At 41.8% G+C, this 22,782-nt stretch overlaps 1 protein-coding gene across 4 annotated transcripts in view; it reads right to left on the reverse strand.

Annotated features, from left to right (window-relative positions):
- Positions 1-22,782, reverse strand: part of CREB5 (cAMP responsive element binding protein 5) — a 422,757-nt gene that overhangs the window by 136,197 nt on the left and 263,778 nt on the right. The window contains exon 1 of one of the 4 annotated variants that reach the window (XM_012447791.2): positions 2,988-3,087. The exons of the other annotated variants lie outside the window; for them this stretch is intronic. Coding sequence (XP_012303214.1) covers positions 2,988-3,034 — 47 coding nt within the window. The 5' untranslated portion in view covers positions 3,035-3,087. Of the gene's footprint in view, positions 1-2,987; positions 3,088-22,782 lie in introns of those variants that run through there. 4 annotated transcript variants of the gene reach the window in all.

Raw genomic sequence — 22,782 nt, forward strand, 5'->3', positions numbered from 1 at the left:
GAATGCATGTAAATTTATACTTTTCTGAACATTTTTAATTAAAAACCAAAAATCAAAACAAAAACCACAAAACAGAACAAAACCATTGCCAAACAGTGGAATTAATAATTTTTAGCCCTCTGGATTACTGAGGGTAAGCGTCATGAGCTGAGATCATGTAAGTGCAACCTGGTATCACAGCTGGCATGGAGAGGCCACAGCCAGGCTCGTGCTCCTGGCCTTGTCTCTGTCAGTCACAAGCAGAGCATTTCTGAATATGAGTGAACAATCCGGAGCCAAGTCAACATAAATTGTAATGCTCTAAAAAAAGAAATCCATGCCCTCTTTATTCCTGAAGAGCCCCAAGCACACACTTGGCACTCATCAAACTATGCACAATGACTAATAATCTTCACCACTGGTTTCATTTTAGCTCTGGGTAATTTCTTCCCACAGATAGGCATAGTTAAGATCCTTCCCTGTATGCAATTAAGCTGGATCCATAAGTACATAAATACATACTTTACAATAAAGCTACTACCCTGGATACATACGTACATACTTTATAATAAGGCTACTACCCTGGAATTTGGCTGAAGAATAGGAGTATTGTCTAGAAAATTATCTTTCTAACAGGCACATACAGTTTTGTCTTTCATGATCTCTGAAGGTTTCCAAATGTAGCCTTAAATCGCCTTTACAAACTTGAGTTTATGGTAAAATTATAGAAACTTATCAAGTAGTCATGTAATCTTTAGGGGGAATATATTTATTAAATATATTTGCTCCATGTAAGCAACTGAAGCCCAGGGTCTGTGTCTCCTACATTTTTGTCACCATTTCATGAATCTGAAGGATGTTCAGGATCTTTTAGAAAAGTTTATGTGCAGGTAAATTCTCCCTTGTCTGCTTTGCCACTCTTTCTGGCAGTCTCACCTCAGTAATTTATATCATTGAAGTCTCCTCACAGGTAGCATTTGAAAACTAAAAAGTTTGCCATGTTTGTTTCTTTGCCAAAAAGCAAAAAGCAAACAAAAAACAAACTTCAAAGTGGGGAAAGATACAGTTCTGTCCATTCTCCCCTATTCATTTTTTTCAAGAACTAATTCATCCTGAATTCAAAATGTACTTTTTTCTAAAAAGGTATGTCAAATATCCTTTAGTAAACTTTTGTATAGAACATGGATATAAATGCAGAACTTTTGAGTGGAAAGAGACTTCAGAGATCATCTAAGATTGGTTCCCCATTGCGGGGAGGAGCTTCTAGCCCACCTTGTCCTTTCCCATGCTTTAGAGTGGAACCCAGGTGGTTTAAGTGATTCACTCAAGGTCAAGCATCAGAATTAACTAACACTCAGGCCTTCCAACCACATCATATGCTATTTCTCCAAAAATTACTTCTCCCCACTGCTCCCCACTTCCACCTCTGCCCAAAAAAAAGGGAAGAAAGAGAAAAGATCCATAAAGTCATAATTAATGACATCCAAAATACGATTTAAATAAACACAGACACCCTTCTGGTATATGCTGCATGTCTCAATATGCATCCAGCTGTAGGATGATCATGACTACATAAGCCCAAGAGAAGTTGTGAAGTTCCCAGAACGAGAAAGTGTTGGGTTTGCCCTCTTGTTTCAGAGTGTTTCAGTTTATTACTATCTAATAATGCTGGATGGTGTCAGAAATTACTCAACCCAGGCAGCATGTCACAGTACAAAATCTATGAAACAGAAATGTGGTAATAATTTTCAAAACATCAAAGTCTGAGTACATGAGATCCTTAAAACATTAAGAACACAATCCTTTGCCCCTCTTTCCCTGTATTTCATGTTAATTTCTTACTCTCTAATATTAACTTTTCTAAGACAACTCAATCAAGAAGATTTCATCACCCCCCCCTCACTGAAGCATATCATCTTAAAATTAATTCAAGAACATAAAATTTGTCTTAAAGATAGCACTGGATTAATTGGCACGTGGAACAACAGAAAGTCAACATACTCAAGCAAATGCACAATTGCTGTTAACTTCGCTGAAATAATAGGGGAAGGCTGTAACTACTTTTGAGGATCATCATCTTTTACTTTTAAAACGTGCAGTATATTCTTAATAATAAATGGAACAGCACAATCATTCACTTTTCACACAACATACACACACAGTTTTCCAGTCATTTACAATTCACCAGTTACACTCAAAAATCGCTTCCCCCGCCACCCCCGCCACGCCGGCTCCCCACAACCCCCACCGCCACCACACCATCACTTCCACCTTTTATGAAAAGACAACAGTTTTGAGCCGTTTAAAAAGGAGAGAGAATCCTGGCAGAAAATAATACACAGCTGTGATAATATCGTGTTATTTTAAAATACCATAATATAGTTTTACTTTTAATAATAAAAGATAAAAAAGGAGTGTCTGTGAATAATTAGAGATTGCAGTCTGAAGCGGGTTACAGTCACTGCAATTGATAATAAACTGAAAACCCCTTGAGAGCAGGTAAATGCTTTGCAACCCTGACCCCCTCGCTCTCACATTACTTAACTACCCTGCGGTTCTTGCATTACATCACCATTCAAGCGATTGGTTCCTGCATTTTAACTCTCTCCCTGTCTCCTCCGATTAGGAGCGACACCGCAGCAAAGAAACTTCGCCCGAGTTTACTCTTTCTCGCTTCGCTTTTTATTTGTGGCCCTTTTGCTCTGTTTGCTTTAGTTTGCTCTGCTTTTTTTTTTCCTCCAACCCGGCCTCTGTTCAACTCATTCAGGTTTCTGTGCTAGAACAAAAACTCTGATCGAAGTGAAAAGAAATGCCTCTTCGGGCAAGAAGAGGAGCGGAGGGGCTGGGGAAAGAGGAGAAGGAAGAAGAGGAGAAACAAAGACGGGCAGAAAGGGGAGAAGGGGGAGAAAAGGAAGAGGAGGAGGAGGACGAAGGCTCAAAAACAGAAAGCAGTAGGGGCAAAAAAATCTATAAAACCAGGAGAAAAGAAAATAAAATTAAAAACAAACCTCATGGACATCACTGAGGCTGAATTCCCTCCTGAGGTGCAGAACATGAGAGCTCTGGAATGAGTGTGTGTAGAATTTGAGCCAAAGCTTAACTAGCTTGAGTGAGTCATATCCTTCCCATTTGATTCCAGGCCAAGCGATGATGTAATGTGCTGGCCCTTCTTTTGCGCCTAGCTCTGGCTCTCCCTCCGGCTGGGCTCTCGCTCACTTGCTCTCTTTCTCCTGGTCTCGCCCTCCTCCCCCTTCTCTTTAGCTCAGTGCTAGTGAAGTCACCATTTAAATTTGGCAGAACTGAAGCAAAAACTTCAATGTAACCAAAACAGCCCCAGGCCGAGTTCCAGACTCAGAGAGCCTTCGTGGTGCACTTGCCCTTAGAAACGGGTAAACAGAGGGGGAAACAGTGCCGCCGGGGATGGCCCTACAGTTGCCATCAGGGAGCTCCAAGAGGGACCCAGAGTTCTGCAGGAAGGGGTCTGCTGGCTCTACTAAAAAAAAAAAAGAAAGAAAAGGCTGGTTAAAAAACATTGCCCTGTGTTTGGAGAAAGGGAAATAACGCTGAGACACGTGTAGAGATGGGGAAGCAGGGAGCGAAAGACGGCAGGTTGGAAGGTCTGAGTCTGAAAAACCAACCTCCGTTAGCAGCTCGGGCTTTGGTTCAGAACCAGGTGACAGGGTTTCCATCGCCCAGGGCCCTTTATTTCCTGGAGCTGGATGGGATTTTCTACTGCTGAATGCCAACCCACCCCTCCGGAGAGTTCTCGCATCTGACCTCCCTGTCAGCAAGGGCAAAACCACTTCTGGTCCAAGCACGCGCCTGTGTCTGGAGCCATCAAGGGCTGTGAAATCACAGTCACTTCTCCCTTGGCCCCTATGGGTCACCCTGTCATGTGCTAAAGGAAAAGAACCCCAGCCACAAAACACAAAACTCGCCTTTCTGAGATTAGCACGTCACTCTCAGGTGAACCGTCTAAAGGAGAGGGAAGGAAGACAGGTTCCCCCTCAAAGTGAAAGGCTGTGCCCCCCGCAACTCAACTGGCTGGAGGGGTGCTGGTGCGGGTGGGGCTGTCTGTGAGTTTAAAGAGGAGAACAGACAGTATGTGTGTCTCTTTTTTAATTACAGCGTGAGGAAAAACAGCCTGGGGAGGTGGGGGCAGTCAAGCATGATCCTTCACAAATGACAGTGAAGCCCTTTTAATGGCTGAATTCTACCCCTCACTTCACACCTCCCCACTCAGGACTCCGCTGCAACTGAGTCCATACACTTCTGTCCTCTATTAGCAGGGCTTTTTAACCCCCTTGTCTCTCCATTTTGCTCTTTCTCCTCACCCGTCATGTTTGCTTCAAAAAGAAAAAGTAACTTGAAAATGGGAAGTTCACTAGGATTCTTTTAAATACCACAAAAGCAGAAGAAAGGCATGAAGATGCACTTTTTTTTTCCTTTTCCAAAAATGACCACGGCTTATGCTACAGTCTATTGCCCTGATGCCTTTTGTGGCCAGTGAATCAGGTAGAGAAGACAAACATTTGTCTCTTGGCATGATGCAAAGCAGAGAGGATCTTGACTTCTAAATTCTGGTTTTGGAGAAATCTGTCGACTTATTAAAGAGGTCCACTGATGGAGATCAGAGATATTAATCTGAATCCCCTGGAATTTAAATCACAGCTTCAGGGAATGTCTCTGTATTCAGGGTGAAGAGTTAAAAAGCAAGATTTGCCCAAGCGTCTCCAGGACCCTGGAGGTTGGGGCGAGGAAGGGCTTTCTCCAGCAGGCTGCCCTCTGGCTTGACATCCTCAATTGATGCTGATGCCACAGTGGCTCCGAGTGACACCTTTATCAAGGCAGGCAGCTCTGAATTAGAGGTGATCAGCCATAATTACAGCTGGCGCCACTGAAGCCTGTGGCCTGACAGCGGCAAATGTGGTTGTTATAAAGTTTGGTCCACCATGTCAGTGGCCTGTATAACTCATTTACATCTGACTTGCCAAGCAGCCATTGATTTTTCTTCTGCTGAAGGGAATAAATACAACAAAAGTTTCAATAGCTTCTTTACGCTTCAAGGCAGGTTGGCAAGATTTTGTATAAACTACTTTTTTCTTTTTAAATGAGCCATTGACCATCTTGGTTAATATCAAGCTATACGGACTTTCGCTTTCTCTTCCCTACCCCCTAAACCTCCCCTCCCCAATTTAGTTTTCTTATTCAAATGTTTTCTTTATGTTTTAGGTACAAAATGGATACATGGTAGAGTTTTCCAAATTTACATCTTCTGTAAGCTCGATGGGAAAATGTTCTCTGTAGGATTTTTCTTATACTACGTTACAGGGGCTGAGCAAATCCACTAAAATAGGCTCCTGCTGTTTTCCAGTGACACTGGCAAAAGGGACATGGCCAGTGGGTACAGTGTTTCTAAAACCCACAAACGCCAAGGACCCAGAAATGTCAGTTTCTGATGCCAATGCCAGTGAGCCACCAATGTGCCAGAACACATCAACATCCCAATAAAACAACTTTGCAGTGCTGGCCTAAATTGAAATCAATTTCAGAGCTCAAAGGGTCTAAATATTTACATTTGCACTTGTTGTTCAGGACATAAGTATCCCCTCCTGCCCCTTCCAAATTAGGCATTCCACTAGCTGCTGGGTGCCTCCCCACTGGAAAAGAAGCCCTACTCTCCCATTATCCTTCCTGTGCACAGCTAAAGAGAGACAAGATCCTGTTCCCAAAAGGAAATTCCCCTCTGACTCAAGAGATTCCTTTTTTGCCCATTTGGCCTTCTCCCCCACCCCATGTCCTAGCTGCTCCTCTGAAGAAGGGGGGCTTTGTAGATAGAATTCATAAGATGCTGTAATTCCAGAGGGAGGCTTCTTAGAAGTAGCCCCCAGCCAACAGCTAGGGCTCCAGATTAGCAGACTTGCTCAGGAATGCTTACAACACCCTCCTTTGCAGAGCGTGTCATCCTTGGGGAGAGGGTGGTGGGTACCGCGCAGCTGTTCGGTGTAACTCACTCACACACTCCCAGCTCCTGATGAAATGTTCGGCTCCAAAGAAATGGAAACCTTTGAGATTTGAGCTCAGAGTTCAGAATGCTTTTGGACCCTTTCCAAACAACCCAATAGAAAAGGCACAACTTGGATTGCAGGGATGGAGGGGCTCAACAGCCAACTGGAGTCGACTTTTTAGGTACCTGGGTGAATTTCTGAGCTCAAACACGTTCTGGGAAACACAGCGAATATAAGAACAATGGAGATCCTTCCTAGAGAGAGCTGGGGATTTTTTTTCCTCTTTTAGGTTTGAATTTGTTCTCAAGGAAAAGTATATTATCTTCTTTCAAACATTGTTTTTAAAATTTAACCCAAGATTTCTACAGTCCCAGTGGAATCTGAGGGGCCAGATAATTTCAGAGTTAAATAAGCTGTAATGACTATCACATGTAGCTGGCCATAAACCTAGTATTAAAAATTATTCAGAAAAAAGTGGCATCTCTTCCTTTTTTAATTTACAATAACCATCCAGGTGGTTTTCTAAAGCCTCCTTTGCAAATTGCTTCCAGTGAACCCTCTGGTCACAGACCACTGCACACCCACATGGTGTCATTCAGCATTCCCTTCAACTTGGGTGTCCCGTGTTTTCACAGAGGACAGAGGATGAGGGGCTGCCTAGGTGACCCGGTGCATCCTGAACCATATGCAAGCTGGATTCGCTGGTTTAGATTGTCAGCCGTGCTAAAGTCAGCTCCAGGCGCTCCCAGAGAGGAGACAAAGGAGTGATGTGCCCTTGGAGACTCCTGTCTTGTACCTACTGCCCTTCCTACACCCCACTCCTGGCACTAAGTACCCTTAGGCAATTCACTGGCCTTTCCCATGTCAAAACCTATTTGTAAATCACAGAAGTGGCAATGCTGAATATGTCTCAAACAAAGGAATGAATTTCTAATGGTGGAGGCATCAGGAAATCTTTAGGGGTGGATAGTAAGAGGTCACAAGAGCCATTTGATTAGCCCTAAAATATTATCATCAATTCTCCTTCCAATAGTGTTTTTTCTCTAATTTAAAATGTGCAAGTCATTGTATCACTTAAACCTAACCGAGTATCTGAAAGACAGTGGACACTCCTGGAATATTTGTTGAATAAATGAATGAGTGAGTGAATGAATACAATCCTCAGCTCGGGCATTATCTTTTCCATGGTCTCCTTGCTGGGCTGCCAGGTTGGGGTAGGGGTGGCCATTACTCTGTGCTCCTTTGGTATCCTAAAGCAGATTCTAGCCCAGCAATAAGCCAGCTATGGAGAGGATCTCTTTTCATGCTTGTCTTCTTCAGCAGCCATTTGCTTCTCCAGGGCAGACTGTGCTATTCATCTTCATCTCCCTAGTACCTAGCACCTGGTCCATACATGGTAGGTCCCTAAGAAATGTGACTGAGGCTGGGCGTGGTGGCATACATCTAAAGTCCCGCTACTGGGACTAAGGTAGAAGGTTTGAGCCCAGGAGTTCGAGACTACAGTGAGGCATGATCGTGCCACTACACTCCAGGCTGGGAGACAGAGCAAGATTCTGTCTGTAATAATAATAAAAATAATAATAATTAATTAATTAAAGAAAAAAATGTAACTGAGCCTGAACTAGTGGCAACACAGGCTGCTTTGTCTTCCCTGAACATGTTCCCTCCTGAAAGTTCTTTTTCCCATTTATATTACTGCTCACACTTTTTCTGTAGCTTCCTTAAGATCTGAAGAATCTAGAAAACCTAGAAAAAGGAAATCCTAGGAAATCTACTGGCCGGCCTTCTCCAACCTTGCACTATACCTTTTCTCCCTGGAGGGCCTCAGATTCCCTTTGCTCCCCTTTTCCTGGACCCCCACAGCAGGGACAGCAGAATGAGCATCCTGTGGTTGATGTCAGAGCAGCTGACTCTGGACTATTGTCACCAGTTTTCTACATAAGGCATCCAGGGAAATTGGAATTTGAGGTGAGAGCAGCTAAATATTCTCCCGTTGGGACTTCTTGCACGGTTGCTAAGGTGCCCAAAAGAGACACTGCCACCAGGACTTTTCAATGTCTAAAGAAAGGTGATGTCATTTCTAACCAATCTCTATGATCACAGTGGGCACTACGGGAAACTCAAATAATGGTGGGGGACAGAAGGTCCGAATTTTTTTTTTTTTTTTGAGATAGGGTAATACAGAGTCTTGCTCTGTTGCCCAGGCTGGAGTGCAGTGGCATAATCTCAGCTCGCCATAGCCTTGACCTCCTGGGCTCAAGTGATCCCCATGCCTCAGCCTTCTGAGTAGCTGGAAGTACAGGTGTGCACCACCATATTGGCTAATTTTGTTTACTTTTTGTAGCGACAAGGTCTCCCTATGTTCCCCAGGCTGGTATTGAACTCCTGGACCCAAGGGATTCTCTCAGCTTGGCCTCCCAAAGTACTGGGACTACAGGTGTGAGCCACAGTGCCCGGCTAAGGAGGTCCAAACTTTTGTTGGGTAAAAGTTTATACAGGATTGGGGCCTAATGATGTTGTCAGACTAACTACACTGAACTCATGTTCTGGTGTAGAGTGGAGTCAAGACAGGGCATAGTAGCTGATCAAGACTGGCTCGGGGCAGTTATGCTTGGGAAAGGTGGACAACCCAACTGATGATGTACGAGAAAGAGGCCTTTCCTGGAGGCTCTACAGGGAACCTTGGTTAAGGGAGCTTATCTACCAAATTCCTACTTTCCCCTTGGACCACGTGTGGTGACTGGACCACTCCAGGTTGAAGCAAGTGAGGTGCCTAGGGTGCAAAATTTAAGGAGGTGCTCACTCTCAGGGTGGGTCTGCACTTGTCCAACCCTGAGAATGATCTCCCCCTTAAATGTTGAGCTGTAGGGGCCTCATTTGAGCCCCTCAGTCCAAGCCTTGTTTGGAGTTGATTTTCTACTCTCTGTGTACTCATGAGCATGGGTAGGGTTAGTAGAACAATATCAGGTGATGATCTGGGACTGCCTGGATATCTGTGGGGATGGGGAATGATGCCTGCAACAGACTAGACTCTTCCTTAGAGTGTCAGCTTCATCAATCTCTCCTTCTTCTCAATTAGCCACTGTGAGCTGAGAGTTGAACTAAAAGTTGTCTGATACCAAAGTTGGGAATGCGACCACTCGCTGTTTTATATTGATGTGCTAACACCTTTTATAATTCAGGTGTTCCTCATGACCTGGGTTAATCCTGATGTCCAGAAGCAAGCAGTATTACCGGCCCTGGAATCAGGAGAGGCAGTGAGGGAAACCTACACAACATAACCCTACGCATGCTCATGGGTACACAGAAAACCATCTCCAAACAAGCCTTGGACTAAGGGGCACAAACGAGTCTAAGGGGCACGATGGTCTTAGGAATGTCATGATTCTGACCAGGGAGATTTTCCAAGGGATGAGGGTTGGAGTACAGGCAGGGAAGGACAGAGCGTTTTTATGGCATAACATCAAAAGGTAACAAATGTAGAAGGTCGCTTCCCTCAGGTCCTAAGAGGGCCTCACACTGCTCGCCTGGCCTTCATCACCTCCCTTTTACGCCCTGGAATCTCATCAGAGGCCACACTCTGAGCCAAACCTGCAAAGTCAATGCCTGCCCCTTTCCTGGAACTCCCATGCTGCTAGTTTCCAAGGCTCCCCTGGTGGGACTCCCCATTTCACAGAAAGGAAAACTTGTGGCTACCAGAAGCTGACCATCATTTGCTGAGAATTTTTATCTGGAAAAGCAGTTCATGGGGAATTTCATAATCAGTGGAAAAATGTCCCTTTGCACATGTTAAGTTCAAAACACTATAGTATCTGCTTTCTAAATATTCTCCCTCTGTCTCCCCTCTGCACTTTGCAATTTCACATAAAGGCCCTCAGAAAAGCATTACTTACATACCTGTAGGACAGCCCTGAAAATATACTCTGCTGGCTGTTTTCATTATTAAAACATGTTTAAATGAAAAAAAAGAAAAAAGAACTACAACACTAAGAGTGAGTCTGAAGAGGTTTTGAAAGTATTAGAAATAAAAAGCCAGGCTTAAACTAAGGAATTGTATTTGTGGTTTCGTTTCTTTCCACAAGGACTCCAGCTGTAGAGCTCTGTGTCTATTTAATAACTGACCTTCTCTTACACTGAGCAGAGAAGTTCACCAGCACTGATTTATTAAGAGGGTCTCTGCAAGGAGAATTCGCCCTCCAACACTTTTGCCTGGAGGGGATGAGAAGAAAATTTTTTTTTAACCCCAAACATGAAGCTCTTGGGTCTTCCAAATGAAATTATCTGTGTTTTTATTAACTGGGCCCCTGAGTTTAAAAGTTGGTTTTGATAAGGGTGAATAAAGGAAAGAGAAAACTGCTGACATAATATTTTGGTTTCCAAACCCACTTCCACATTCTACTGTCCCTCTCAGGCCTGTACATGACTGTGGTTTCTCTATTTACACCAGAATCCTGGAGAGAAAGGTGTAGTTAATCCTGCATTATGCTAAAACTCATCTCTAAACTTCAATAAAATGATCATAGTGACTCTTTTAAATGCTTTGGTATATGTTTTGATTTTTCTAGATGTTCAGTACTGTATGATTTATAAATAATGCAGGCTTGTCTTTTCTTTTCTTTCCTTTTCTATTTTTTTTTTGAGCAGAGTCTCACTCTGTTGCCCAGGCTAGAGTGTAGTGGCACCATCTCAGCTTACTGAAACCTCCGCTTCCTGGGTTCAAGCGATTCTCCTGCCTCAGCAGTCTCCCCACCCCGCCAAGTACCTGGGTCTACAGATGTGCACTGCCATACCCTGCTAATTTTTGCATTTTTAGTAGAGATGGGGTTTTGCCACGTGGGCCAGGCTGGTCTTGAACTCCTGACCTCAAGTGATCCACCAGCCTTGGCCTCCCGAAGTGCTGGGGTTACAGGTGTGAGCTACTGTGCCCAGCCTCTTTTCCCTTCTTATAAGAGGAAAAGTAGATATTATGATGTCCAAGGGGTTCTATAAATTTAGGAGTAAAAAGATCTTAAATTTCTCTTTTCTTACAAAGTTGAGAATTCTTCCTTTATTAATAGAAATGGGAAGGAAAGTGAGATTCATGCACTGTTTAGGCCAATCCCAGCGCCCTTTCTTTCTTTTTTTTTTTTTTTCTTTTTTAAGATATGGAGTCTCACTTCATTGCCCAGGCTGGAGTGTAGTTGCTGTTCATGGGCACGGTCAAAGCTCACTGCAGCCTCAAACTCCTGGGCTCAAGTTATATTGCCACCTTAGCCTCCCACGTAGCTGGAACTACAGGTATGTGCCACCATACCCGGCCAATTCCTTTCTTTTAGCGCCCACCCAAACTGGAAAGCATGCATTTAAGCTGGTGTTAGAACATACTTTTCTTGCGCAGTAATCCTCCTTGAAAATCTAATGAACACTCTGACTCCTTTTTTTAACCATGGACCCCAGATTAAAAACCCCCAAGAGAAAAAGCATGTTCTCTTTGTGTTAAACTTCAAGCTATGCTCTTTTACAGGTAAAGAAAAGCAGGCACAAAGAAATGAATCTCAATCTCTTGAAGGCTGACCCTTGGCCTGGCATTTGAACGAGCAAACATCAGTCAGTGGTCCTCAGAGAATCTCTGGGGAATAGAGTAAAATGCAGGTCTCCAGGTACTACAATAAAATGCAGATCTCCAGGTACTACAATAAAATGCAGGTCTCCAGGTACTACCTTGGAGATTATATTGGTCAAAGTGGGGGCCTTGTTTCTGTGTTGCTATGACAGAAAATGCATTTTTAAGCAAAACTCCCCAGAGATTTTTATGCGAATGATCCATAGTCCACATTTCAAGAAAGACTGAATTCTACATGGTCATCGTATGGTCATGGAAATTTCATAAATAAATTCATTAAGTTTATTAAGTCAATAAAAAAATATATAAATACATTTGCATTTCTCTGCTGTCCATGCTTTAAAGGAACTTTGATTTCACCTCTTGTATTTTAAGGTAAGAAGTGTACAGTAATCTGTTCCAAAGGGATCAAGCCTTTAAACTTTGGCTATAGTGGCTTTTCCAAAACAGGATGCCCACAAAGGATGGAAGGAAAACATCTGTGTTCACAGTAACATGACACCCATCTGAACAGTCTATGGAATTATGGTCTCCAGGACTCATGATAAGATTAGGGTTTCCTGATCTGTGGCTAGTTTTGCAAGATATTTCTGTTCTATGTTTACTATCAACATTTCCAGATATTTATTTGGCAATATTCCTAGTCTCCTAAAGTGACAATCATGAGGAGGGTACACTGGAACGGGGGAAGGAACACCAGTGGTAACTGAGGAATGTATTGCAGGGCACCCATCCACTGCGACGCTCACATACTTGATGATTTTCTTGAACTTTAGTTACACATCGACAGTGATCTCTGGATACTAATGAATTCACAGGGTTACCTTCTCTGGGGTTCTTTACCCATCACTCTTCCAAAAGGATGTTAACAACATTTTTCAAAAGTATTGAATTTGTAGGCTCATAAAGAGCCACAGCATTTGAGAGGAGAAAGTACCAGTCTATCCACAGACCCAAAAACATGAGTGACCCTGGAAAGGGAATGAGGATCGTGACCTGTGAGTCATCAAGGGCTGCATCTCCTGCAAAGTGGAAACTAAGTGTCTGAATTGCAATGAGACTCCTTACATAATTCCTGTTTGACCAACTCTTTGTCATATTAATACTGTCATATCGCTGCTGAAGCAGCCACAGAGACAGACACCACACACAGAAGCCCAGGGAAGACAAAATGAAAAACCTTGGTAGGTGCTGGATGTCTGGGAAAACGGTAACAATAATAATGCAATAATCTGTGTGTACATTTGGAGGAAGAGGCAGTGAACCTGAAGAATAATGATAGGGTTATGATGAAAGCAAAGAGGCCTACTACCTAGTTCTTCAGTCACTAGTACCTTCTAGTCTAGGGCCACCAAGCCTATTTCATCCTGACCCTTGCTGGAGGTTTTTACATCCCCTTACTCAGAGAAGCTTCGCATTGACAGAGAAGAGACTCTCCAAGATGTGGAGAATGAGGAGATAGTGATCGTTAGGAATGACACAAATCTCTGAATGAATTAGCTTTGGGACAGTAATTCTCTTTAAAATTCTAGAGACTCTCAGAAATAAATAAGCTATAAATGCCTGTAAATGGCCCTTTCCATTTGGTAAAAATGTCCTTGGTGTTGACTTCTTATAGGCGAACCCAGAGTCTTTCTTGTCTCAAATCTGCATTGCCATCATATGCATCAGCATAAGAGCACCTTATCCCAAGCTGAAATAGGATCCATGCTGCACCATTTTGCAACGGTAGATGGTTTTGAGCCTAGAAGGCCCCATAACTCAGTCTGAGGCAGTTCCGTCTTAATTTGTCAAAGTTTCTGTTATTTTAACAAAGGCTATTTGGTGTTACTTGATACCTCCTGGCCTGGCTAAACCTCAGCACAATTGAGATCCTTTTGTTTCTCTGTCTCCCCTTTCACTACCTCTCTCTACATTTCCTGACACCTTCTTCTTCCTAACTGGTTTCAAGGCATCTCACAGAAGACGTGAGCTGATAAAGACAAATTTTCCTCATTTCATACGATGATAACGCAGGGAAAACCTAAGTCCTAAGTTCTTATGGTGGGCTCTGAGACCCCAGGACAAAAGATGCTGGGGGCTGTGTTTTGTACAAGGATGCTGTTGAGTCCTTGGTTCGGTTCCAGAGACAGAGAAGGAAACAAAACAAGCAAGATGTCAGACCTCAGGGAACCGGCATTCTAATGGGCAGACAGAGATAATCAACAAGGAAACAAGGAAATACTCTTATTTTAGATAGTGATAATTGCTACAAATTAAAAAGAACATGATGATGAGAGGGAGCACTGGATGTGGTGAAGTATTTTAGATCAGATGCTTAGAGAACTCCCCTCCAAAGAGATGACATTTTACCTGAGGATTGACTAGTGAGAAGGAGCCACGTATGGCTACAGGGAAGAGGCATACAGAGAGAAACACCTAGATAAATGCCCTAAGGCAGGAAGGAAGTTGGTGTGTTTCATGCAGGAAAAAAAAGAAGACCTTGGAGGGAAGGAGAAAGGGAGGGAAAAGAGAAAACCTGAGAGACGTAGGTGGAGTCTTGCAAGTCACTACAGAGTTCCTATTTTAATTGCTGAGGAAAGCCACTGGAAAGTCTAAAGAAGAGACTAACATGACCTGATTTTTATTCTAAGAAAATTGCATTAATTGCAGTCTGGAGAACAGACTGTCAGAGGGAAAGAATTCAAGACTGGACAACAGGTAAGATATTTTGCAATAGTCTAGATGAGTAGTGATATGGGCTTGTGTCAACTGTGATGAAGAAGACTGATCACATGTGATTTGAAAACGTCAAGAGTTTCGCTTTGGACATACACGTGGAGGAATCAGAACAGAGGGGTAGGAACATCTGAGCTCAGCAGGCCAGTCAGTGCTGAAGACATCCAATGGGAAATAATTCTGATTGACTATCTTCAAAGCCACAGGCGGAGTAAATCTCAGAAATGAGTCATGCAGGATACTCTCACAGTAAGAGGTGGGCAGAGGGATTAGCCAGTGAGCTGGGAGAAAAACCAGGAAGGGGGACAGGAAAGAGACCTGGAAATCAATGTCAGCACAACAGTCACTTCAGATGACTCCTAAGTACACATTTGTTAGACATCAACTATTCAGTAGCTCCTGTAGCCGGGTTCTGCTCAGGAAAGAGATTAAAAGTCAACTCACTGTCAGCTGAGTGGAAGAATAGTTCTCCTTGTACCTAACACCTTCCTGGAAATGCTCCATCCCTTTTCCCTATGGTTGAAAATATCAAGAAAGAGACTCTCGTAATGCAGAAAATTTGAATATCTTATTTGCAAGCAAGAAAAGATAAGGAACTTAAAAAAAAATCTATCTGGTCCAAAAGCTTTTAAATAGCCTGCTGCCTATGCACTTTGTCCTTTTATCATCTATGCTCTTAGGTGAGTTAAAATACTGCTCTAACACCTAAATAAATATATGTAGCTTTCATATGCAACAGATAAACTGGCTGGGCATGGTAGCCACGCATGTAATCCCAGCACTTTGGGAGGCTGAGGTGGGCAGATGGCTTGAGCCCGGGAGTTTGAGACCAGCCTGGCCAATATGACCAGACCCTGTCTCTATAAAAAATACAAAAATTAGCTGAGCATGGTGGTATATGGCTGTAGTCTCAGCTACTTGGGAGGCTGAGAGGGGAGGATCACTTGAGCCTAGGGAGGTGGAGGTTGCAGTGAGCTGAGATCACACAACTGTACTAAGCCTGGGTGGCAGAGCAAGACTCCCTCTCAGAAAAAAAAAGAGAGACAGAGGGAGATAAACTTCATGTCAACACAGGCTCTGCTTTATTCATTAACACTTTTGAGACTTGGCAAAAATGATAACATTAAAATTGCCCGTGGGCATTAGATGTAGACCTTCTTTAGTTTCTAAGTTTAGGGAGCAAGATTAAAAAGAATATCATAAAGCATGCTTTAAAGCAATACACTTTGTTAACGTATGTGATTTTAAGACGTCTATGACATTTCTCACTTTGAGAGGGTCCCAGGGCAGTCTGGGAATGTGGGCTGCCCAGTGGGTTCTAAGAGCTGCTTTCCAGGGGACAATTGGAGCAGATGTTTTTTGGGTTTTTCTCCATCTGTGAAAACAGGTATCCTGGGACAGGTTTTAAAGTGGGGAAGTCCTTTTAGAATGTGTGGTGATAGCCATTGCATTAGACCCAAGAGGCCCTGGGTATAAAAACAAATGGAAAGACTTGAGAAATTCACCATCCCAGATTGCAAACACCAAATAATACATTTTGAGATTTTAAAGCTAAGTCGTGGATGTTTCTGACAATCATTATATTGCTCTGGGTAAATCCAAATTTTGCTTGACAGTAGTGACACTAGATATAAATCAATCTGTCCCTCCCGGAAGATGGCCTACACCAACTTAGAAAAAGGCAGTTGAGATAAGGTATGGGGCAGGTGGTTTCTGGGGTTCCGAGGGGCCAATGTAATCTAAGAGGCCAGATGCTATAATGGTTACTTCAAATTTAGGGAGAAAGAACAGGAAAATATCCTAAAATTGTCAAAGTACTTTGTTAACACAACCTCACACAGTGTTGGAGCATGAAACATTTAAAGTCCAGATTTCCTCACTCTGCAGGTGGAAAAAACTGAAGTATGGAGAAGTTAAGCTGTTTGCTCGCTCAACCACTCCAGCCCCGCTTCTGCGTATTTCAGAGCTCTTTCTATGACAGCACCGGGAGGCCTGGTATCTCTGGATTGTAGGGGAGGTCTCATTCAGTAATTTCCCTGAATTTGTTGTTGGCTTTGGGCTGGGAGTGGAAGCTGTGAACCTGAACAATATGTCAGCCTTGGGGCTGGGGCCCAGGGCATTTCCCATTAACCGGGTCAAGACGGCCACTCTCTGTCAATCAGTTTATCAGAGCCTATTTTATAGTACGTTATAAAATGCCATGATGTTTTTGTAACTAAATAAATGCATTATGAACAGAACTTTTTTTTTTTTTTTCTGCAGCTCTCTACAACATCCTGGATCTGTTCTTAGAAGCAGATAAAAAGCAGTGGGGACCCTAGTCACAATAATAGCAATCTATATGCTTTGCAAAGCAATCTGTTATCTCGTTTAATCCTCTTAAAACTTTTAAGGAGAAAGCTGAGGTTAGAAAGGTGTAATGGCTTGGTCAAGAACACAGACCTATTAACTAGATCCCAGGTCTTTTAACACCTAGTCCAGTGTGTGTGTGTGTGTGTGTGTGTGTGTGTGTGTGTGTGTGTGTGTGTGTGTGTGTGTGTTTCTTTTTTCCCATAATACAACTGATCCCCTTGTCTGGCCTCCTGAATGTGCGTTGTTTTATATGAGGATATTAGAAAGTGATTTTTGTATTTAATTCGTTGGGGTGATTGCAACATGTTTTTTCATTCATTGTAGTTAAAGATACATAACAACAAAATTTACCATTTTGACCTTTTCAAGGTGTTACGCTCACAGGCATTAAGTGCATGGTTGAAATAATTGTTACAATGAAAATAAAAATTAATTAGAAAGTCCTTGCTAAAAGCCAAGCCATCTGCTAAGAGCTAATCTGTAATGTCTCATTAAATTCTAAAAGCTAATCTGGTTGCTATTTTTATCTTTTGTTTATAGATGAAGAACTAAAAATTCAGAGAGATTAAGTAACTTGCCCAAGGTCAGCTGACTGATGTGTTCACAGTCTAATCCACCACACCTTATAGCTTTTTCTTTGAGGCCACTAAACAAAACAAGAACTGAAAGGCTCAATGTGTCTTTCTTGGCTTCTCTGTCTGGTTATAACCTTCATGTGTTGACCAGTGACTAAGCAACCCAAGTATCACCAGAATTCTAGAGGAGGTACCTGAGTCAGGGAGAAAGGCCAAAGTCTCTTGTTTCTCCCCAGTCTGAAGAATTAGGATTGTTCTGTTTTAGTTGAACTAGCAACATCTAAGAGTCACCCACAGTACCCACAATTATGCTTATGCTAAAGCAAGTGATACTAGAACCTCAGTTTTCTGGGAAGAGATCATAGAAAGCAGGAAACGTATTTTTAAATAGGAACTGTCTGAATTCATTTGACAATAAATGTCACTAAAAAACTCAACCAATTTAGAACACATTTTTGAGACAGGGTCTCACTCTGTCACCCAGGCTGGAGTGCAGTGGTGAGATCACGTCTCACTGCAGCCTCAACCTCCCAGGCTGAAGCAATCCTCCCCACCTCAGCCTCCCACATAGGTGGGACCATAAGCCTGTGATGCTCATTTTAAAAAATTTTTGTAGAGACAGGGTCTTGCTATGTTTCCCAGGCTAGTCTCGAACTCCTTGCTTCAAGCAATCCTCCCACCTCAGTCTCCCAAAGCACAGGATGAGCCACCACTCTCTGTCACAGTTATATTTTCCGCAACAATCCTTTATTAAAAAGTGTGTGGCCAGGTGCACTCACCTGAGGCCAGGACTTTGAGACCATCCTAGGCAACACAGTGAGTCCCGGTCTCTATTTAAAAAGAGAAAAATAGGAAATGGTTTTTAAAAAATTATTTTAAAGAAATATAATAGTAACTTCCTCAACAAAGTAGCCTACTATAGAGTTGTGGAAAAAAAATGCACATTGTACCAACACGCACACACCTGTATATTTTTGTATTAGTGAACTTTTGTTGTTTTGACTTGTGTTGATTTATCGTTTCAGGCTTTTTAGATGGCACATGGGAGAGATGTAGAATTAAAGACAAACTTGGGACAATTACCTCATATAAGCTACATATTTCCTTGTGCCGTACCCTGTATCAAAGTAATCATAGATGAATTACGTTTATATTATTTGGAGGTAAAGTGCCAGCTTCTCTTAGTCTGTATTAATGACTATAGAAAATATTTCTAATGATGGAAACACAGTAGCCCTAATTCAGGTAAATGTTCTTGATGGAGAGATACATTTAAAATCACCTACTAAAAAACAGTGAGCTCAAATACAGTAGCCCTGCCTTATTCACAGCTTGGCTTTCTGTGGTTTCAGTTACCTGCGGTCAACTGCAGTCAGAAAACAGGGGAGTACAGTACAACGAAATATTTTGAGAGGGAAAAGAGACCACATTCACATAACTTTTATCACAGTATTTTGCTATACTTGTTCTATTTTATTATTAGGTATTGTTGTTAGTCTCTTACTGTGCCTAATTTACAAATGAAACTTTATCATAGGTGTGCCTGGATAGGAAAGGCAGTATATAGAGGGTTCCATATGATCCACAGATTCAGGCATCCACTGGGGGTCTTGGAAAATGCCCCTTGTAGACAGGGAGAATTACTGCAAGCACTTTTCAGACTGTGTACTGATTGGTCTCAAAAATGTTTTACTTTCTCTTGCATGTGGCAGAGCACATCAGAATGCTGTTAAAGGGGATGGTCACAGCAGGAGAACTGGTACAGAAAGCAAGAAGAGAAGCCCAAGGTAGTTGGGGGGGCTCCCCTTATTGTCCCTTGAGCAGCCCTTTGCTTCCAGCTGAGAGTTACATCCTTATAGCAGGGCACAGGAAGATGCAGACTTTAGGAGCAGGTGAAATTACAGCAACAAAGATTCTTGACACAGGAAACAGACTTCCAGAGCTTACAGTAAAACAATAAATGCTTTACTTCTATGAGCTTGGCTTGTAGCCACTGCTGTAAAAATCAGCCAAGCCATCCCCTGATGCCCTTGATGTGATGGTCCTGTGTTGGAGATACAGTTCCATAGCGGTATTTTGTTGTTGTTTCTTTTCATTTTTGAAATAACTTCCGATTTTCAGAAGTGTTGCAAAGCTAGAGCAGAGCCTTCCTGTATGCCCTCCACCAGCTTCCCCTCATGTAACATCTTACACAACCCTGGTACATTTACCAGAACTGAGAAACGGACGCTGGTACAGTACTATTAACTAAGCTACAGGCTTTATTTGGATTAGCCTCTTTCACTAATTTCATTTCCAGGAAGCAATCCAGGACACAAACAAAATGGGGTTTTAATCATTTTATTCCCTTGCTCAAAAAACAAGCTCTCAACTGCTAACAAATCAAAGTAAATGTTGCCTTGTTTTTCGGTCATATCCTTTATTTTTAGCATCATCTGCCATGATTCACCAACATGTACTCTGTAAGTTTTGGCTAGAGCCAACCTGGACATATTTGCTTTTCCTCAGTTTATCTGGATCTTCCCTACGTCCACGACTTTGCTTATGATGATCCTTCAACTTGAAACATCCTCCACAGCTCACAGTTCTACACTTTCTATGAAACTCATATCAAATGCTTTCATTGCAAGAAAGTCTTCCTGGTACCTCAAGCCAGAAGTGTTCTTTCTTGCCTAAGAATTTCTGGTGCACGGTATTGGTGCCTTTCTCATGTTGCATACCGGAAAGGATACCACTACATGGGGCCTCTGAGCAGGGCAGAGTAAAAGGACAAGGTCTAGAACTGAGGGTCAGCAAGAGGGTCGTGGTCTCTGAAAGAGGAGGATAGCAGCAGGCCGTGGATGGAGCACTGCAGTGAATTTGACATGAAACTTCACACTCTCACCCACCGGTAAAACCCAGTGCCATAGCACACTTGAGGCCTAACAATCTGATTTGATCCTAATACAGATCAAAATTATATAAATCATATGAAAGAACCAGTTACTTCCTACCTAAAATATTCCTCACTGCTTTCACCGAAATAAAACCTATTTTCATCCAAAACTATTTAGAAGAAAACCTAACCCTGTGTGAACTCGTTTTGTTTTATTTTTGTACATATTTCCTTCTCCCTTCCTTACCATACTAAAGATTAAATCAGTATTTTTTTGGTAACAAACTTCACAGGAAAACATATTGACTACAGCAATTCTTTTGTAGTTGTATAAAACCATACTACATTTGCATAACTCTAACAGAATTCTATATAGTTACAAACATAATAATAAAAATAACTACTAAAATATGAGAAATAAACTTTGACATATCCAGAGATGTTTATAAAACCCAGACAATGGAAAAGAATATATGATCCTTCATACTGGAATGCAAAGCACTTGTTTTTTTCCCATCAATTAAAAGATGCTATACTCCTTTTATTAGTTTTCTTATATATCTTTTAACATGACGTTAGCAAAGAATTAAAAACTGAAAAGCACAAAGTGAGGTCATGCATTAGACCTGGGAAGGGAAACTTCGTGAAGTCAATGAGTCCTGAGTCAGGTAGAGTTTAATAGAGACTTAAATGTGGTACAGCCTAACTCTCGATTATTTTATGAAAAAGTGTGATTTTTGTATACAACTGTGCAGTATTCAAGACTGGGGAAATTATGCAAGAAGAAGTATGATTAACTTTATGTGACTTAAAGGCAGACATGCATTTTTTAAACTTTTAAATTGTCTTACATAATGTAAATATTCTCCTTTTTAAAGGCAAAGCAAAAGTTGGAAAACTTTGTTAATAAGAACCAAATATTAACCACTTGCATTTTTTTTTTAGTCTAATACATTTCTCAAATAAAAGTATAAATGTGGACTAATTTCAAGTCCATTAAACAGATATTTGTTTTCATTTCCTGGGCTTTGTCATTTTAAGGAGACAGGCTGGATTTGACTTCAAAAACGGTTGTATAGAAAAATGTTTATTTTATTTGCAAACTTAGAAACATTTTGTGAGTTTACAAATAAATAGAATGAATTCTTATGTAACACCAAGAAGGTTTTTTTTTTTTTAATGTTTCATCTTCTTTTCTTTTCTCTTTTTTTTAAAAACATCATCTAACGGGAGCTACTTAGAGAATGATTCCTATCCCAAAGAAAATATTTGGTCAGATTTATTCATATCCTTGGTTTAAAAAGGATATAAGCAGGCTAAGCATATTTCATGGAAGAAAGGAAATATGCCCACAGTTTCTTTTATATATTAACAAGTGCTTTTTATTCCAAAACCTCAAAACATTCCATATCTTTAAAAATTTGAACACCCTCAAGACAGCACTTTCTAAGGGATCACACCACATTTTAACTGCCCCAAACGAAACTTGCTGGCAGTTTCAAGCAACTAGATAGGAAGGATAAGTGTTTACAAGAACACACTCACGCCAAGAAATAGTATCCTTGATAATTCTGATTGGCATTCCAGCTCCCACAGTGGGACTGAACAGTTCCACCCAGGGACAGCATGCAGCTGAGAATTGTTTGAAGGTGCTTATCTTTTGCATTTGTTTAGAGTGGTTTGTTCAGGGGTAAGTCAGAATTTTCTACACGATTCTAAGAGCATCAGTCCTGGTTTCACTCTTCACAAAAAAGCGGATCCCCAAGTCTTGTCACTGGTGACCCACTTGATCCAAGCAAAGTTTGTGACAAGCAAGCTCCACTATAATCAAATAATTAGAGGAATCATTTTGAGTTTTTTCTTTTTTTTCTTTTAATTCTAAGAATTAAAAAATCTCTTTTGCCCCCGTTGGAGTACAGTGGCATAACAATAGCTCACTTCGGCCTTGAACTCCTGAGCTCAAGTGATCCTCCTGCCTCAGCCTCCCAAGTAGCTGGGACACGTTCTCAGCTAATTTTTTTTTTTTTTTTGTAGAGACAGGGTCTCATGTTTCTCAGGCTGGTCTTGAACTCCTGGGCTCAAGCGATCCTGATCCCATGCCTGTGCCTCCTGAGTAGTTGGGATTACAGGTGTGAACCACCATGCCCAGACAAAATTTGTTGAAAAGGGAGTTAGCTTTTTGCAATGGATCCATTTTCTCCCGTTCTGTTGTACCCTTCCTTTTCCTCTTCCCTTTCTTTGGGCTATCTGGACCACTGCATTTCTTTTAAATTAAAAAATATATATGTTTTAAAAGTAAACAGGCTTTGGACTGATTCTCACAAAAGCTGCACCTGCATATGTAAAGAATCCATTAACATCAGGAAAGGAAAGTGATTTGGGACTGACTCAAGTCAGGGAACTACCCACTGAATCATTGCTGACACCTCCAGGGTTTCTTTGAAGGTCTCTCATAAGAACAGGGACCTAGCCCAACCCTGTTCAGCTTATGAGCGCTTAGCTGAAGGTGGTATGGCTGCCGGCCACATTACTCACTGGGGATATTGAGTCATATACATTTATAAGGGGTGGGCACAGAACATTAAATATCCCTAAGGTGTTTTGTAACTTGAATGGCGATGCCGAGCACACAGAGGGACAGAGCTCGATTTCTGATTTTGGGTATGACATGCA

This window comes from Aotus nancymaae, unplaced genomic scaffold (genome assembly GCF_030222135.1).
Source record: "Aotus nancymaae isolate 86718 unplaced genomic scaffold, 86718_ANA_hifiasm-v0.15.2.pri h1tg000025l, whole genome shotgun sequence".
Taxonomy (NCBI): Eukaryota; Metazoa; Chordata; class Mammalia; order Primates; family Aotidae; genus Aotus; species Aotus nancymaae.